Source organism: Mus musculus, chromosome 4 (genome assembly GCF_000001635.26).
Source record: "Mus musculus strain C57BL/6J chromosome 4, GRCm38.p6 C57BL/6J".
In the NCBI taxonomy this organism is placed as follows: domain Eukaryota; kingdom Metazoa; phylum Chordata; class Mammalia; order Rodentia; family Muridae; genus Mus; species Mus musculus.
In genome coordinates this window covers 116,683,327-116,701,890 of record NC_000070.6, presented here as the reverse complement: position 1 = coordinate 116,701,890, position 18,564 = coordinate 116,683,327, and the positions used below count along the sequence as shown (strand labels likewise).

The 18,564-nt window shown below is 42.1% G+C and overlaps 1 protein-coding gene and 1 long non-coding RNA gene across 2 annotated transcripts; one reads left to right on the top strand and one right to left on the bottom strand.

Moving 5' to 3' along the window:
• Nucleotides 1-1,890: 1,890 nt before the first annotated feature.
• Prdx1 (peroxiredoxin 1) lies at nucleotides 1,891-16,292 on the bottom strand. The gene is made up of 6 exons (NM_011034.4): nucleotides 16,231-16,292; nucleotides 14,368-14,484; nucleotides 9,962-10,115; nucleotides 8,886-9,008; nucleotides 8,044-8,174; nucleotides 1,891-2,720 (listed from the first exon to the last, which is right to left on the bottom strand). The coding sequence occupies exons 2-6, from the start codon at nucleotides 14,471-14,473 to the stop codon at nucleotides 2,635-2,637; spliced, it is 600 nt and encodes a 199-aa protein (NP_035164.1). The 5' UTR covers nucleotides 14,474-14,484; nucleotides 16,231-16,292; the 3' UTR covers nucleotides 1,891-2,634.
• On the top strand, nucleotides 15,869-16,929 carry AV051173 (expressed sequence AV051173). Its single transcript, NR_040442.1, has 3 exons — nucleotides 15,869-15,954; nucleotides 16,053-16,246; nucleotides 16,583-16,929. It is a non-coding gene; the product is annotated as an expressed sequence AV051173 (long non-coding RNA).
• The last annotated feature ends 1,635 nt before the right edge of the window (nucleotides 16,930-18,564 follow it).

Sequence of the window (18,564 nt, the reverse complement as noted above, 5' to 3'; positions counted from 1 at the left end):
AAATTATTAAAAAAAAAAAAAAAGAAAGAAAGAAATTACACCCAGGAAGGAGAGAGGTTAAGGGCACTGGATACTCTTGTAGAAGTCCTGAGTGATTCCCAGCAATCACATGATGTGACCTGGTGCTGTCTTCTGGCCCGCAGGTATATGTGCGGGGAGACCATGTGTATACATGACATGTATATAACATGTATATAGTAAATCTTAAAAATGCATCCTGAAAACTGGTAGGTGTAACATTTCCAAGGTTAGTGTTACTTATTCCGTGATATAAAAATGTAGTGGCAAAAGGGAAAAAGAAGCCCTAATAACTTTTTCAAGCACTTTGCTGTGCCCTGCCCAGAACTCCAATGTTCCATACTTTGGTTGCTGGGAACAAGGGGACAATTATTGGAGCTTATTGGCCAGCAAAGCTCAGTAAGCACCCAGTTCAATTAAGACTGCCTCATCAGGTGGCTCACAACTGCTTCTCATTCCAGCCCCAAAAGGTCAGACACATTCTTCTGGTCTACAAACAAGCGAAGTGTTACCATGTAGCCTAATCTAGCACTCATCTATGAGATTAAAACTTGACAGGCCCAGTGGTCATTCCTTTTTCCTCCTAGATTACATTCATATTTGTGGGAGAGAGGCATATCACAGTGCATTTATGAAGTCAGAGGACAACTTGTAGGAAGGAGTCAATTGTCTCTTCTTCCACCATGTGGCAAGTATCTTTAATGTGGTGGTTTGAGTAGGCACAGTCCCTAGACTGTTTTTGACTGCTCGGCCATAGGTAATTGCACTGTCAGTAAGTGTGGTCTTGGTGTGAAGTGTCACTGTGGGAACAGGCTTTGAGGTGTCCTATACTCAAACCACACCCAGTGTGGCACACACATCTTTTTCTGCTTAGAACTCACAACTCCTTAGCCAGCACCATATCTTCCTGTACTGTGCCATGTTTCTCACCATAATGGACTAAATAATGACTATAAGCCAGCCCCAATTAAATGTTCTCCTTTTTTAGAGTTGCCATGGTCAGAGTCTCTTAACAGCAATAAAACTCTAAGATACCCAATGAACTTCTTATTGGCCAAGTCCTATTTATTTTGCAGAGCAGACAGACACTAGGCATTTATCCTAAGAAGCAAAAATTCTGTTCCATGCAACCCTCCCAGCACTAAACAGCTCAAATAAATCTTTCCCAGACTTGCCTATAACCCAGCAAACATGAACTGCAGTGCAATGGCTGAGAGGACAGCAGGGCTTGGGTCTGCTTTTCAATCTAAAATATTGTTAAACTAAAAACTTTCTTCTGTGTGGGTATGTGTACTGAAGCCTTTTTTTCCCTTTAAAGACCAGGCCTAATGCATCACACAGGTGAACCTCTGATCCTTTTGCCTTCAGTTCACTAGTACTGAGATTACAGGTGTGTACTATCACACCTTGTTTACATGGCAATAGGGTTATAACAAGGCTTGTGCACACTAAACGTAATAGTTAACTTCTGTCAACTTGACAGTATTTTTTTTTCATTTATTCATTCACCCAGGAGAAGAAACCTCAATTTAAACATTTCCAAGATTAGAGTGGTCTGTGGGACATTTTCTGCTTCAGTTCCTCCTTGAAGTCCTACCCTGACTTTACCTCAGGTATGACTGTGACCAGGAAGTATAAGCCAGATACTTTTTAGTTGCTGTGTTCAGCAACAAGTAAAACAGAATACCAGGCAAGCACTCTACCAAAAGCTTTGTCTCCAGACCTGAGGCACCTTTCAACCTTTCAAACCCAATTTTCTAAGAAAAACAGGGGCTTTGGAGATAGTTCAGCTGTGACATGCTTGTGAGGAAGCAATTTACTCCATGGAACTCCCATTTAAAAAAAAAAAAAAAAGCTAGGCATGAAGCAGACAGTGGTGGCACACACTTTTAATTCCTGGCAGATTAAATAGGCAGGTAGATCTTTCAGAGGCCAGCCTAGTCTACAGAGTTCCAGGACAGCCAGGGCTGTTACACAGAGAAACCCTGTCTCGAAAAACAAAAGGCCAACTATGGTAATCCATGCTTATAAAACCAGCACTAGAAAAGTAGATCCTGAGAGCTTACTAGCCTCACATATACATCAAGTTCTAGATCAGTGAGAGATCCTGTCTCAAAAGTTAAGAGACTGGAGAGACAGCTCAATGGTTAGGAACCCCGTTGCTCTTATAGAAGACCCAGGTTCAATTCCCAGCACCCACATGGTCCCAGGGTATCCAACAGGCAGGTAAATGGTACACATGCTGGGGAAACATTCTTTTTAAAAAAGATAAACAACACTCAAACACTTTTACCTACTCATGAAAATAAAGTCCTTTTTAAAATTCCAATGTTGCCTTTAAAGAATGAATCACCAAGTTCTCAGAATTCACGTTTAATAGATACTTAAAAAAAGAAGAAAAAAGAATTAACAGGTTGTTTTCTGTGACTGATAGAAGATTGGTCTGCCCAAAACACAGCTCAGACCATTACCAATAGTGGAAGAAAGGCTATCCATCCCCAGCCCTGTAGGAAAGGCTTATCTGGAATCACACCACATCATGTGTTTAAGCACGAGTAGAGTACAAGAGTTTCTTCTGGCTGCTCAATGCTGCCTGGCAGAAAAATGGTCCAGTGCTCACTTCTGCTTAGAGAAATACTCTTTGCTCTTATTGACATCAGGCTTGATGGTATCACTGCCAGGTTTCCAGCCAGCTGGACACACTGCCAAGAGAAAGATTTTTAATTAGTAACCTGTTTAGCTGTGTATTTCCCTCCCCTTCATCCTTGTATGTCTTCTGTGGCACATGCTGACAGGCTATGGTAAAGATATGGAGGCAAGCAGGTTATGAATTTGAAGCCAACCTAGGCTACACATTGTTTTATGGCACACACCTTTACTACAGCACTCAAAAAGCAAAGGCAGTCAGATCTCTGGAAATAAGTTCAAGGCCAGCCCTGAATTCTAGCCAAGTGAGACCTATCTTGGCCAAATTCCACAGGCTAGACTGGATGATAAGACTCTGTCCCTCAACTCCCCCCCCAAACCCAAAGCAGCTGGAGAAGACAGCCCACATCTGACGGTGTGCAACTGCCTGGCACTCAACACCTTCTACATGCATAATTCTAAAAATAAACTTTAATTTAAAAGTCTGATCCTGGGGGAAGAAAAAAAAATCTGATCAACTTTGAAATCTGCCACTCAGGATTTTGGTATAGCTAACAATGTTTAATTACACCTCACTACAGCCTATGATATTTATCTTTTATTTTCCTGAACCAATTGTTATCTCCAAGGCTTGCTTTGCTGCCTCTGTCTGCTAACCTAGGCCTAGTCCTGAAGACGTCTAGCCTCTGTACAATCTTACCTAGGCCTAGAATGTTTTCAGCTTGAGGCTTTCTGATCTCTAACTGGCTATTCTACTCAGCTCATCTGGCTCAAACTCCTCTCTAGGCTAACTAATTCAATCTCCTTTCCCTCTCCGCCTCTCTTGAATTGCTCTGCTTAGTTTCATACTAACATTGGCAAACTCTTCTAATCTATACTATGCCTATAATAACCTGTCTAAAATATACATGACAAGCCACTAAAATTTGTAGATGTGTAAGTATTTGTACAATTTTATACAAGTTCTGTACAACTTTTTATATGCTCCAAATACTACTAAAATGTTTTTAAAGGGGGGTGGAGTGGGAAGAGGTGATAGCAAAACATCCAATGAAAGGCAAAAACGCAGCAGGACCTAGTCTCAACCAAAACCAAACTTAAAACATGCAATAGGGGCTGGCGAGATGGCTCAGTGGTTAAGAGTGCTGACTGCTCTTCCGAAGGTCCTGAGTTCAAATCCCAGCAACCACATAGTGGCTCACAACCACCCATAATGAGATCTGCCGCCCTCTTCTGTTGAGTCTGAAGTCAGCTACTTACATATAATAAACAAACAAACAAGCATGCAACAGAAGGTGCTAGAGCCCCAAAGACCAACCAGGAGCTGACTCCAATGCAATCGCATTAGGGTCTCTTTATTATAAACTCAAGTTTGGGCCTACTCAACACCAATCCACAGGACCAGTTGGTGAAGCATCCCTGAATTCTCATTGGGACAAGGTTTTCTAGGAAATGGGAGAAAGTGAGGGAGTACCCATCCTGCCAAGTATCTAACTGAATGACTTGCAGAGGACAAGTGGGTGATCTGAAACAAGACCCCACATAATCACTAAGTACATCTCAAACAGACTAATGGCGCTGATTAACTGTTGCTAAGTAGTTAAGTAGCTAAGGAGTTAACTCTAGCCAAGGATAAGTCTGGAGTCCTTCCTGGTACTAAGGTACAGCTTGAGTGCAGCTGTGGGTCAAGTTCTCAGGCTACCTTTTGCTTTTTCTTTTAAGATGGAGGCCCAAGATGCAGTAGGTCTGGCCTCTCAAGAGATCAGCTGGAATTCTACATATAAGAAAAAATGTTCCAACTTTTTATCACTCATAGAAAACTCACTCAACAATGTATCAATGAGCCAGGTGTTTCCTTGAGTGCCTGTTATCCTCAATACCCACGAGGCTGAAGCATAAGGACTGGGGTTAGGAAAAAGAAAAGAAGAAACATAGAACCAGGTAGCTCAATGCTTAGCTTTTAATTCCAGCATTCAGGAGACAGAAATAAGAATATCTATTTCTGAGTTCAAGGACAGCCATCTAGAACTACATAAAGATACCGTCTCAAAAAAACCAAAAAGATCAAAACAAATACTACAGATTATGAAAATAGTACCAATCATGAATCCAACTAGGTAAATAAAAAGCAATCTGATTACCAAATTGCACCCCAAAGTAATGCCTAGTTCCTGGTAATCTCCTGTTGAAATTGAGAAAGCCACTATCCAAACAAAGGAGAAAGAAATTTGTTTTTGGGCCGGGCGGTTGTGGCGCACACCTTTAATCCCAGCACTTGGGAGGCAGAGGCAGGCGGATTTCTGAGTTCGAGGCCAGCCTGGTCTACACAATAAGTTCCAGGACAGCCAGGACTACACAGAGAAACCCTGTCTCGAAAAACAAAAACAAAACAAAAAACCTCAAAAAAATTTGTTCTTGGAAATGAGATCTCACACAGTTCTAGAAACTTGACAGACCAACTTACAGGATGAAATTGAAGCCCAGTCAATTGTGAGACCACACACTGCAAGGAACTGCCTATGTGCATATCCTTGATTTTTCTAGTTAAATTTAAGTCTCACACCAGGATCCCAAAGATGGACAGGGACGGGGTGTCACTAGATCCCTCTTTCCAATATAGCCACACTAAATAAATCTTCCTCTTTTTTTTTTTTTCCTCCTGAGACAGGGTTTCTCTGTGTAGCCCTGTCCTAGAACTCACTCTGTAGACCAGGCTCAGAAACCCTGTCTTGAAAAACCAAAAAAACCCGGCTGGTGAGATGGCTCAGTGGGTACCCGACTGCTCTTCCGAAGGTCCAAAGTTCAAATCCCAGCAACCACATGGTGGCTCACAACCATCCGCAACAAGATCTGACTCCCTCTTCTGGAGTGTCTGAAGACAGCTACAGTGTACTTACATATATTAATAAAATAAATCTTAAAAAAAAAAAATCTCAATTAAAAAAACAAAAAACAAAAAAAAAAACAAAAAACAAAAAAAAAGCAAAAGTTCTGGCAGAAGCTGCATCCATTTAGTACAAAAGACTACGCTAGGGTTAGAGAGAGGGCTTAGTGATTAAGAGTGATTCCAGGGACCCAATGCACTCCTCTGACCTCCAGAGGCTCCTACACAGACTTGGCAGACAGTAACCCTTTTTGTGGGGGCAGGGGATGTTTCTAGACAGGGTTTTCTACATAGCTCTGGCTATCCTGAAACTCACTCTGTAGACCAGGCTGGGCTCAAACGCACAAAGATCCACCATACCCAGTGGTGAAAAGTTCCAGAAATAATGTTGATGGATATGGATGTATAAATATTTAAAATGCTAAATTGTTTTACCAGAATAAAAATTGCAAATACCAACATAAAGCACTTAAAAATGATTTACTAGCTTTCTTTCATTCCTTAACAGAAGACTAGGTAAAATATAATGCGACAGTTTGTAATCCCAGCACCAGCATCGAGGAGATGGAGATTTTCAAGTTCAAACTTAGCTACAGAGAGCAGCCTAAGCTACATCAGATTCTCTCTCCCAACCCCCACCCAAAAGCCTTAAAAACCCAAAATACATAGCATTTCAAAATCCCAGGAGCTGCAACCTTCAAATATCAGGCTACAACCCCAGGGATTTTGTTGGGTGTATGTGATTTGGTTTGTTTTTTAGGGGGGCCAGTGTCTGTTATTTTGAGACAAGAACTCACTTAATGTAACACATGTTGGACTCCAGTTTGCAGCAAGCAAATTTCCTTCTAAGTACTGAGACTGTAGGTGCAACCCACTATACCTAACTGCCTCTCAGTGTTAACTAACTACAAAAACCAAAACCAAAAAGAAACCAAAGCCAGCAGTTTACAAATGCTGTTCCATTTTAATTGTCTTCAACTCCTTTGATAAGTAAAGAGCAGAGTTTCTCAATCTTTTACACACTTAGGAAAAAGTCTAAGATTGGCTGTATTTTCTGCATGACAACTGCTACCTACCTAGAGAGACCCTATCTTCAAAGAACCAAAAAAATAAGTAAAATTAACCTCAGAGATCCACCTGCCTCTGCCTCCAAAAGGAAGAAAATAAGAGTATAAAAGGTGTGACATGATGCCAGCTTGCTGGCAAGGTTCCCATAACCCCTTAATAAAAAGGACACAGACTTAATTAACTCTTTAGTCCAGGTTGGCCTTGAATGTGCACTACTCCTGCCTCTGCTGGGATTACAGGACTGAGCTACAAGTAGGAAAAACAGACTTCCACACAGCAAAATATTACCTTGATCCTATAATGAGTTCTCCAACACCTTTTGTTTTTGAGCATGTAGTCCTATAACTAAGTAGCCCAGAATGAGCCTGACCTTAAACCTCTTCCCAAAAGTGCTAGGATTATACTAAGCTACATCCCCAGCACCAAAATACCAATTCTTGGTAGCATGAATGCTAGACATGAACCTCAGGGACTCACAGGTTAGAGAAGCTACCAAGGAGCTACATCTCTAGTAACCATACATTTTTAAAGAGTTTTTTTGCCTTCAGGTATGCATATGTACCACGTGTAAACCCTGTGCCACAGGAGGTCAGAAGGGCACTGGACCCCTAGAAATGGAGTTGACTGTTTTGATCCACCATGTATGTGCTAAGGATCAAATCTAACTCCTCTGCAAGGAGCAAATTCATTTAACCACTAAATTACCTTTCTAGTTTTTTGTTTATTTTTTTGTCAAAAGAAAAATTCTTCCTCAATGGAGGAGCTAGAGAAAGTAACCAAGGAGCTAAAGGGATCTGCAACCCTATAGGTGGAACAACATTATGAACAAACCAGTACCCCCCAGAGCTCGTGTCTCTAGCTGCATATATATCAGAAGATGGCCTAATTGGCTATCAGTGGAAAGAGAGGCCCATGCAAACTTTATATGCCTCAGTACAGGGGAATGTCAGGGCCAAAAAGTGGGAGTGGGTGGGTGGGGAAGCGGGTGGAGGACTTTTGGGATAGCTTTGGAAATGTAAATGAAATAAATACCTAATAAGAAAAAACAAAATAAAAAAAAATTAAAATTTAAAAAGAAAAATTATTTTTTCTTTTGAAACACGATTAGGTAACTCTGGTTGTCCTGGAACAGGCTGGCTTCAAATTCAGTTGCCTCTGCCTCCTGATTACTGGGATTAAACAACTACACCCAATTTGTTTTATCCTCTATAGTGAGATCCTCCTCAAATCTGCAGCAGTCAGTGATTCCAAATCAGAACAGAAGTGGAGAGTATGGTGTCTGAACAAAAAGCCTTTGTTTTTTCCTCAGGGCAACTATTAACCCCCACAGAAAACTAACCACAGCCTTTCACAGACACAATCACCCTTTTATCCAATAGCCTTTGTACCCTACCACCCACTATGTCACTAACAGGCAGATGACTTACCTTCACCATGTTTGTCAGTGAACTGGAAGGCCTGGACTAGTCGTATAATCTCATCCACAGAGCGGCCAACGGGAAGATCGTTTATTGTTATCTGTCGAAGGATACCTTTATCATCAATAATAAAAAGGCCCCTGGGTGGAAGAAATTGAAGGATTGAGAAAAACGCATTATAAGTCTTCATTGTTAGAATTCCTAAGGAAATAGGCTTGCTACAAGTTATACCAACCTACCATTAGTGAGACCACTCACTACATTAAATAACTCAATGAGAAAGAGCTATAGCTCAGTTTGCAGAGTGCCTGCCTAGCAGAAAAGACTGGGTCGATCCCCAAAACCAAATAAAGCAGACATGGTGCACTAATGTAAAGTGCAGACAGTTAGTTGATCAGGAGTTCAAGTTTATCCTCAGCTATCTGACACCATTTCTAAAATAAAATAGGTTGGAGGTGAGGCATGATGGCACAGGCACATAAATTCTAGTAAGAGGTCAACCTGAAGTTTAAGGCCATCTAGGGCTATATTATAACAAGACTGTCTCAAAACTAAAAACAAAGGAGCCGAAGAGAGATGACTCAGTGAAGTGCTGCTCTTTCAACTATGTGCACCTGAATTTGAGCCCCAGAAGACAAGTCAATGAGACACTATCTCTAAAAAATAGTGGACAATGTCTGAGAAACACCAGGTTGTCTACTGACATTTATATGACACATTTATATTAAAATAAAGAAAAGACATGAAGAAGGGTATTCCTCAGATGTGTTCTGGCTTTTCCAAATAAATGGCTTTTAGCTAACAAGACTGTTCTCATAGCAACTCCCACCTCCCACCCTTAAAGTACATACCTGAAAGAGATACCTTCATCAGCCTTTAAGACTCCATAATCCTGAGCAATGGTGCGCTTGGGATCTGATATTAAGGGAATGTTCATGGGTCCCAATCCTCCTTGTTTCTTGGGTGTGTTAATCCTAGAGCAAAAGAGTGTCTTAAAATACAACCATTCAAATCTTTGTGAAGAAAACCAGACCTATCCTCACCTTTCTAAAAACTCTTTATCTAACTTTATCCAAAAACGTCAACTTTTTCCAATAGTAAAAGTCAATGTAGCTGGGCGTGGTGGCGCACGCCTTTAATCCCAGCACTCGGGAGGCAGAGGCAGGCAGATTTCTGAGTTCGAGGCCAGCCTGGTCTACAAAGTGAGCTCCAGGACAGCCAGGGCTATACAGAGAAACCCTGTCTCGAAAAACCAAAAAAACAAAAAAAAAACAAGCAAACAAACAAAAAAGTCAATGTGCTTTAAGTGTGCTCACCAGTGCATATTAGATATTAGAAACTCAAAGTACTTCGCTTCTGCTAAGAGGCAGTGGGAGTCCAGAAACCAGTACTTCAGTCTACTGTCAAACCTCTAAATTTGCTCAAGAAATCAACAACACACTGCCAGAAGTTGTGGTATACCTTTAATCCTACCTACTCATGAAGCTGGTGGTACAAGGTATTCATGAGGCTAAAAGCCAGCTTGAGTTAAAAATTACCCTGACTAAAAACAAAAAAATGGGCGGGTGAGATAGCTCAGTGGTTAAGAGCATTGACTTCTCTTCCAAAGGTTCTGAGTTCAAATCCCAGCAACCACATGGCTCACAACCACCCATAATGAGATCTGAAGCCCTCTTCTGGCACATCTGAAGACAGCTACTGTGTACTTAATGTATAATAAGTCTTTGGGCTGGATGGACTGAGAGTGGGGCTGGCTGATGTGAGCGGGGCTGACTGGAGCAAGCTGGGTTGACCAGAGCAAGCAGAGGTCTTAAAATTCAATTCCCAACAACCACATGAAGACTCACAACCATCTGTACAGCTATAGTACTCATATACTTAAATAAATAACAAAAAATTTCACGTACCACATAGACCAAAAACTTACCATGCCAGATGACAGAAGTGAGAATCCACAGAAGCGCCAATCACTTGGCAGTTGAGTTTCTTAAATTCATCGGCTCTATCACTGAAAGCAATGATCTCCGTGGGACACACAAAAGTAAAGTCAAGAGGGTAAAAGAAGAACACAACATATTTTCCTGTGGGGGGAAAAAGCAATCAAGAAGTTAGCTTTGAAGCTGAGTTTCTGATCTAGGGGCACTGATAACATGCCTAAAGTCCCAGCATTCAGGACAGTTGCTGTAAGTTGAGGTCAACCTGAACCACGCAGAGTAAGAACCAGGCCAGCCAGGTTTAGAAACCCTGTCTGAATGAAAACAAGAAATTTCCAAAAGATTCTTTTGCAGACATTTTCCTGTAGAAGATTTTAATCACCAACACGGTAATCAATGTTAGCATAGTTAATAAAGACAGCTCTTAGCAGCTACTTTTATAACCTTTGTACCAAGAAAGCCTAAATTAAAATGACTGTTTCTTCTTTGGTTTGCTAACTATAGAATAAACACTATTCAGTCAATTTTGATCTTCTGAGAGGTTAATATTAGCATACACACCAAGTTCTTTTCACACTGAAAAAAAAGGGGGGCAAGAATGCAATTCATCTAGTAAATGATCTACAAACTGAACCCAGAACATCAAAGAACATCAAGTGTGCTGGTACACTCAGAAAGTAAAGGTAAGTCAGGGTGAGATCCAGTAGCAGGAAGACTGAGCTCCAAGCCAGCTTCAGGATGCATAGTGAAAGTCTCTAACAATGCCCCCACCTCAAAAACACACCCACACCCACGCAAAAAGCCTGGATGTGGGTAGCAAACACTGCCTGTAATTCAGCATTCCAAAATCCAGCATTCAGGAGGCAGAAGCAGGAAAATCACAAGTTCAAGACCAGCCTAGGCTATTTAATAAATTCCAAGGAGACCCCATCTCAAAAACAAAACTTCTGAATGGTAGCAACATATGCCTAGCAGATGAACCTCTGAGTACAAGGTCATCCTGGTCTATAGAGCAAGTTCCAGAACAATCAAAGCCACAGAGAAACCCTGTCTCAAAAAACCGAATAAAACAAAAAAGTTGGGGATAGAAACTCAACATCATAATCCCATGACTTGGGAGGTAGGGAACAGGAGAATCAAGACTTAGGTCATCCAGCAGTTTGTTTTTTTTTAAGATTTATTTATTTATTTATTTATTATATGTAAATACACAGTGGCTGTCTTCCGACACACCAGAAGAGGGCGTCAGATCTTGTTACGGGTGGTTGTGAACCACCATATGGTTGCTGGGATTTGAATCATGACCTTCAGAAGAGCAGTCGGTGCTTTTACCCGTTGAGCCATCTCACCATCCCCATCCAGCAGTTTTAAGATCTGGCTACTCTTCTAGAACCCCCAAATTTCATTTCCAGCATCCACATGATGGTTCACAATTGCCTATAATTTCAACCCAGAGTGTCCAACACACTTTTCTGGCTTCTTCCAGCACCAGACAGACATGCATGGGTAATGCAGACAAAACACCCACACATTATTTACACACACACACACACACACACACACACACTCACACACACTCACACACACTCTCTCTCTCTTAGGGAAAAAAAAGTAGCCGGGCAGTACTGGCACACATTTTTAATCCCAGCACTTGGGAGGCAGAGGCAGGCGGATTTCTAAGTTCAAAGCCAGCCTGGTCTACAGAGTGAGTTCCAGGACAGCCAGGGCTACACAGAGAAATCCTGTCTAAAAAAAAAACAAAAACAAAAACAAAAACCAACAACAAAGACAAAGAGTCAAGTCAGACCCTTTATACAATGATGCAAGAAATAATTAAGTGATCTCCTGAGTAATTTTCTCCCCTTCCATCTTGTTATATTCAGGGTTTCTTGATTCTGCTGTTAAGATGTGTTATTAACAGACTAGTTGTCTGAATCTATCTTGAATAGGACTAGTGATATTATAGAATTCAACTAATTAACCCTATTTTTTATGTAGGTCCCATGGATTAGATAACTTGAAGCCCCTCAAGCTTGTGCAGCAAACTTTCACCTAATGAACAATGTTTCCAGGCTTCATGGGTTATGTTTAATGTCATAAATCACAATTGTGTTCCTAACAAGTCCAACAGGACATGACAAGAAAAATGTTGCAACCAAAAGAACGCTAAGTACCGGTAGGTAACAGGACCTCTAGCTCCAATTTTACTTTAGTAACTGAGATTACCAAAGCAAATCTTCAAGGCTATGAAGCCTCTCACCATGCCTAACGGCTAAACTACTTACTGGAACGTTTTCAAATACCTACTTATTTTCAGGTGGTAACTATGACTGAAAGTCAAAACAAGCAGTCTTTGACTCATCTAAGCAATCTCTCTGTGGCTTTGCTTAATAAGCACTTTGAAGCCTCAGCAGACCAAGCCCTACAGGGCAGAGAGCAAGCACTCCTCCCAAGACCATGTGCCAGGGTCACCTCTACCTCCCAAGAGGTAGGTACTATTTAAACTGTTTGCCAGTGAGATCTTCTCCATACAACCCACAGCATCTGTTCTCATCCCAACTACAAAGTGTGATGTCAGGAAATCTAACTGAATATTTTACTCAAAAGCTATCTCCAGAAACTCATATACCACTAAAGAAGGTACATTTAAAACCAGAGTTTGCAGCTTGTACCTAAGAAATCTATAGTCGCAATGGTCTCAAAAGACCTAATTACCCTGAGATGGCAAGGCAAGGGAGAAAGAATGCAGACTAGAGAGATACCTCAGCATTTACAGGTATATTGCTGCTCTTGCCAAGAACTCTGGTTAAAATCTAAACATCTACAACCATCTGTAAGTACAGTCTCAGGAGTTCCAACACCTATGCACACAAGCAGACCAAGTTCCAGGACAGTCAAGATTACATAGAGAAAGAAACCTTGCCTCAAAAAACAAAACAAAAACAGAAATGATCAGATATAATTGATAGATTTGTTTTGCCTTTTTTTTTTTTTTTCCGGTTTCCTGAGACAGGGTTCCTCTGTATAGCCCTGGAACTCACTCTGTAGACCAGGCTGGCCTCGAATTGTTTTGCTTTTTTCTTTTTCTTTTTTCCAGACAGGGTCCCACCATGCAGCTTTAGCTGACCCGAAATCCACCTGCTACACCACTCCATTCACTACACCTAGCTAGGAGCTAAATTTTTTAAAAGGAGAGAAGGTAAACCATCAACAGAACCTACCAAGTATCTGCATGAAACTATGGTAAAAACAAAAGGTAATTGGAGTGTCAAGTCTTCCCTTTGAGCAAAAGCAAAGCCACAGCTCCAAAGACTTGATTTGTAAGACCAAATGTAGTTTTTTTAAAAAAAATGAGCTGAAGGTGACTGAAAAGTTGGCTTGGCAATTAATCATAATGGCTGCTCTTTTAGAGGACCCAGTAGAAATATGGAGGCTCAAAAACATCTACATTCCAGTCCCAGGGGATCCAATGCCCTCCTCATGTACCATATGTACATGATGCTCAGACACACATTCAGGAAAAGAAAAAAACCCACCATACACATAAGATTAAAAAATGTTTTAACACCAAGCGTGGTGGCACATGCCTTTAATCCCAGCACTCGGGACGCAGAGGCAGGCAGATTTCTGAGTTCGAGGCCAGCCTGGTCTACAAAGTGAGTTCCAGGACAGCCAGAGCTATACAGAGAAACCCTGTCTCAAAAAACAAAACAAAAAAAAGAGGAAGGGAAAAGCAAAGGCAGGTTGTATCTATCTCTAGGAGTTAGATACAACCATGGTCTACATATTTAGAAAGCCAAGGGAATAGATAGTAAGACAGCTCAAATAAACAAATGATGAGAGCGAGCAAGAACTGACCAAAACAAAGGGGGACAAGATTGTGCAAGCTTTAATCTTAGCACTAGGGAGGTAGAGGCAGGAGGATGTCTTTGAGTTCAAGGCCAGCCTGATCTACATAGTGAGCTTCAGGACAGCCAGAACTACATAAAGATCCTATCTTAAAGAAAACTTTTTTAATTACAGTGAAAAAAGAAAAGGGAAAGGGCTAGAGAGATGGCTCAGCCCTTAAGAGCACCGACTGCTCTTCCAAAGGTCCAGAGTTCAAATCCCAGCAAGCAACTACATCCGTAACGAGATCTGACTCCCTCTTCTGGAGTGTCTGAAGACAGCTACAGTGTACTTATATATAATAAATAAATAAAACTTAAAAAAAAAAAAAAAAGAATTCCCCCAATAAATAAATGCCACTAAAAAAGGTAATCAGATAAATGTTAAGGTATAATAAAGCATACTTTCTCTAGAAATGACTCATACCTAGGATATCTACCCTTGTTATCACTGTCCTAACCTTGACTTCACTTCAACCTAAAGACATGTGAAGTGGCCTCTTTAATCTTACCTTTGTATTCACTTAGGCTGATATCTTTGAATTGTCCATCTGGCATAACAGCTGTAGCTTTGAAGTTGGGAGCAGGATACCCAATTTTTGCATTTCCTGAAGACATCTTGCTATCAGCTGGAAAAGACAACAAAAAAAAGTAAACCCTATTCTTCTAAATAAGCAACAGCTTTCACCTACCTAGGAACTTAACTGTAGCTCAATCAGAACACAGGCTCACAGTTAAGGGTCCCAACCCAAAGCTCCAACTCCAGGGTAAAATTGAGACTGAAAAATCAGCCTTTGTTTTCACTTGCTAACAGCTCCACAGTGTGTCTAAATAGGTCAGCTCTCCCACCCTTTCTAAGCCAGTTTTTGCAATGGCATTTTATTCTGCATATTCATTAGGGAGAAACGGGAAGGAAATGGAACAGACACAAAAATCCCAAGCACATCAATGCCAGGACACTGGCATTTATTGCTTCAGATCTTTAGGTGTTCTGTTTAAGCTTAAGTTTTCTCTGCATAACTTGTTTGAGGCCAACCTAGATTTAGTAACCGTGTCTTAAAACGTTCTTTAGGTTTAACCCAGGGACAGTGGAGCATCATCCCAGCACTCTGCATGCTGAGGGAGGAGGATACTGAACCGAGGGAACACTTGTCTCAATTTCTGTATGAGGGAGGTTACGCAGGTTAAGGTAATTGCTATCTGATGACCGTAGTTCCATCTCCAGAATGCCCATAAGGATGGAAAGCCGACTTCTACAAGGTTCACACACACAAATGTTTAAAAGAAAAAAACTTGGGATGTGTAATCTCAACACTTGGGAAGTAGAAGCTTAAGATTCAGGAGTTCAAGGCTAGCCAAATTAGAGGCCAACCTATTTCCAAGATACTCTAAGAAAAATACAAAAAGAGTCAATGTACTGCTAAGAAACCGATTTCTGCACTATCGACCCAGGTCAACACCAAGACAAATAAATTGTTAAGATGTACAACATTAGGAGCTTCAGCGATGGCGCAACAATTTAAGAGCCTACACTGCTCCTTTCCGGAAAAGTCCTGGTTCAGATTCCTCCACCCACTTAGGATGGGTTCACAACCACCTGTAACTAGCTCGGGGGGGGGGGGGTGTTTACCACACAGGTAGACATACACATTAAAAAAAAACCCACAATCTAAAAGAAAATTTACGCCTCTCAGTATGAGTGCAAGTTGGAATCCAAGTTCCAAATTTCTTGGTTCATAATACCAATAACCAAAAGAAACGCCAAGAAAAAAAGCATCTTTCATCGCAAACTTTAAAAAACTTTTAACTGTTTTTTTTCAGGGACATGCTGCACCTGCAGCATAGCAACTACCTATCTGGTGTGCCCCCTAACATAAACCATCTTTTAATCAAACTTGCTTTGCAACGTGGCCCAGCATTTCCAAACTCAACCAATCCCGGAAAAGCGACTTCCGGCCGCTGAGAAGTCTCCGTAGGAATCGGACTAGAACGCCGGAGAAGGTCACGCCCCAAGCTCGCTGGAGGTTACGTTCCTACCACTCACGCCATCACCCACTATAGCACATCAGAAAACACAACGACACAGCCCAGTGCGCGCGGTAAGTTCCAGCACAAACTCGTCCCACCAAGCCATCTCCGCCCTCTATCGGTGAGCGGGAGAGGAGGAAACTGAACGTTAGCCTCAGGGTTCCAACAGGTCCGGGAACTAAGCGCCACGTGAAGAATGCGAGTAGAGCTCCAGCACTCGCGGGACCAGGCCTCGCCCTGCCGCTTCAGCCCGTGATCGCCCGGGACGAGCCGGGACCGGCCAGAGGGAGAAGGAACCAGTGATGGGCGCGAGCCGCGTTTCTCAGCGGCGATACCCGCACACTCACCAGGGTCGAGCCACAGGTCTCACAAACAGAAAGAGCCGTGAGAACGCAGGAAGAGGTCGCCCGACAGCGCGCGCGGGGAGCTGCTTTTATAGCCTACAAAGTTCTCGCGAGATTCTCACGGGCCGGGGGTGCGGGAAGAGGGGGACCTGGCTGAGCCCCGCCCCACCCTGGCCGGCCTACGGGGGATGACTCAGCGCTTTCCCTGGATGGGCCTGGAGTGGAGGGGGTCTCCAGGGGGAAACGCTCACACTTTCAGTGATGCTGTTCCCAGAGGTAGAAAAGCACTGCCCTTTGAGTCATTTCCTCGTTTAATCGGGGTACCCGGGTAATCCGTGCCTCTCTTTATTCCCAGGACCACTGTGTGCTGTGCAATCAAGACCCAAACTAGAAGAAGGGTCTGTTTTACTGCTCTTGGAAGGCCACGTCTAAAATTAAACCACGTTCAGGGGAAACTGTGCACCCAAATATTTCTCAGTCGCACCCCAGCCTCACAAACCTATTCTAGGGCTGGAAAAGCTGGCTCAGCCGTTATAAGCCCTGGCTGCACTACCAGAGGACCCAGCCTCAATTTCCAGCACCCACATGGCAGCTCATAACTGTGTAGATCCAGTTCTAGAGGATCCAACACCCTCACACATACATGCAAGCAAAACACCAATGCACAGAAAATGAAAAGAAATAAATCGTTAAGAACAAAAACAAAACTCCTGTTCTAGTCTGGTCCTCATTAACCCTCACCACTGAGGGCAGCCTCCATTGGTCTCTGATTACTGGATACTGCTTTTCTGTTTCACACCCATTTCTTGCATTATTCTTAAATCTTTCTGAATCTCAGCCTGTCACTAAACTGATTTGTGGTTTTAAAAACTGGGGCTCTGTGGTCAATTTCCTGAGTTAAAAGTCACTGTTCCAAGCCAGGCAGTGATGGCACATCTTCTTAGCACTCTAGAGGCAGAGACTAATGGAGCTCTGAGTTCGAGGCCAGCCTGGTCTCAATTCAATGCGAGTTCCAGGAAAGCCAGAGCTACACAGAGAAATCCTGCCTCCAAAAAAAAAAAAAAAAAAAAAGTCAAGAGAGTTAAAGAGGGGTCAGGCTTGATGGCCAGCACTGGGAAGGTAGAGGCAAGAGAACCTCTGTGTTTTTTAGTCCATCCTGGTCTACATAGCAAGTTCCAGGACAGCAAGGACAACATAGAGACCTTGGGGGAGGGGAGGGGAAGCCGGATAGATACAAAGCTCAGAGTTCCCATTTCATATCACATGCTTTGTGTGATTTAGGAACCCAGAGATGGATATAATCCAAACTTTACCCTCTAGAAAGTCATGCTATAAGGATGGGGCAGACATGGAAACACAACAGTTAGAAGATTTTATTAGGCCGTAGAGGTTTAGGCATAATGGTCAAGTCAAGGGACAAATGAAAGCTGGTAACTCTGTTAAAGGGACTAATCAATAAACTCAGGTCAGGGACAGCTTTCCAGGAAGTAATGCTTATCTGAGTCTACAGGCTTATCCTCTCTGCAATTAAGTGGAATTGGTTTTCCTGGTTTGAATAGATAGCCTTGAAAGCAGTTCTGAGCTTTAAGTGAGGGAGATGAAAAAGTTACAACAGAAATGATAGTTCACATCTCTATTACACAGTAAGAACTAAGTACTATGGACCAGGTTTACGGGTGCACGGCTATAATCTTATCACTCGAGAGGCTGAGTCGCCAAGACAATAAAGGAGATACTTGTCTCAAAAACAAAACAGAACAAAACACCTACCACCACATCAAATTTAGGTATTATGCTAACAAACACTAGTTATGTACGTTAAGATCTAGAGTTAGCCAGACTTGTTGATGCATGCCTTTAATTCTAGCTCTTGAGAGGCAGAGGCAAGTGGAATCTCTTGAGTTCGAGACCAGGTTGGTCTACAAAACGAGTTCTAGGACAGCCAGGGCTACACAGATAAACCCTGCCTCAAATTGTCATCCCCACTCCCGAAGAAAGATGTTAGAATTATTCTATTGTATAGGCAAGAAAAGACAAGTCTTAGTAGGATTATATTTTTTGTAAGGTCACATAGAAGGAACAATGACTGTGTGTGAGTGTGTGCATGCATGTGTGGTTTTTTGAGACAGGGTTTCTCTGTATGGTGCTTGCTGTCCTGGACCTCACTCCTTAGACCAGGCTGGCCTTAAACTCATAGATCAACTGTTTCTGCCTCCTAAGTGCTGGGATTAAAGGCACGTGATGCCAAACCTCTGACACTTTTATTTTCAAGACTTCTCTTAACTCTTATTAGTAACATAATAGGATAAAAAAAATGGGGGAAAAGCTATGTCATGC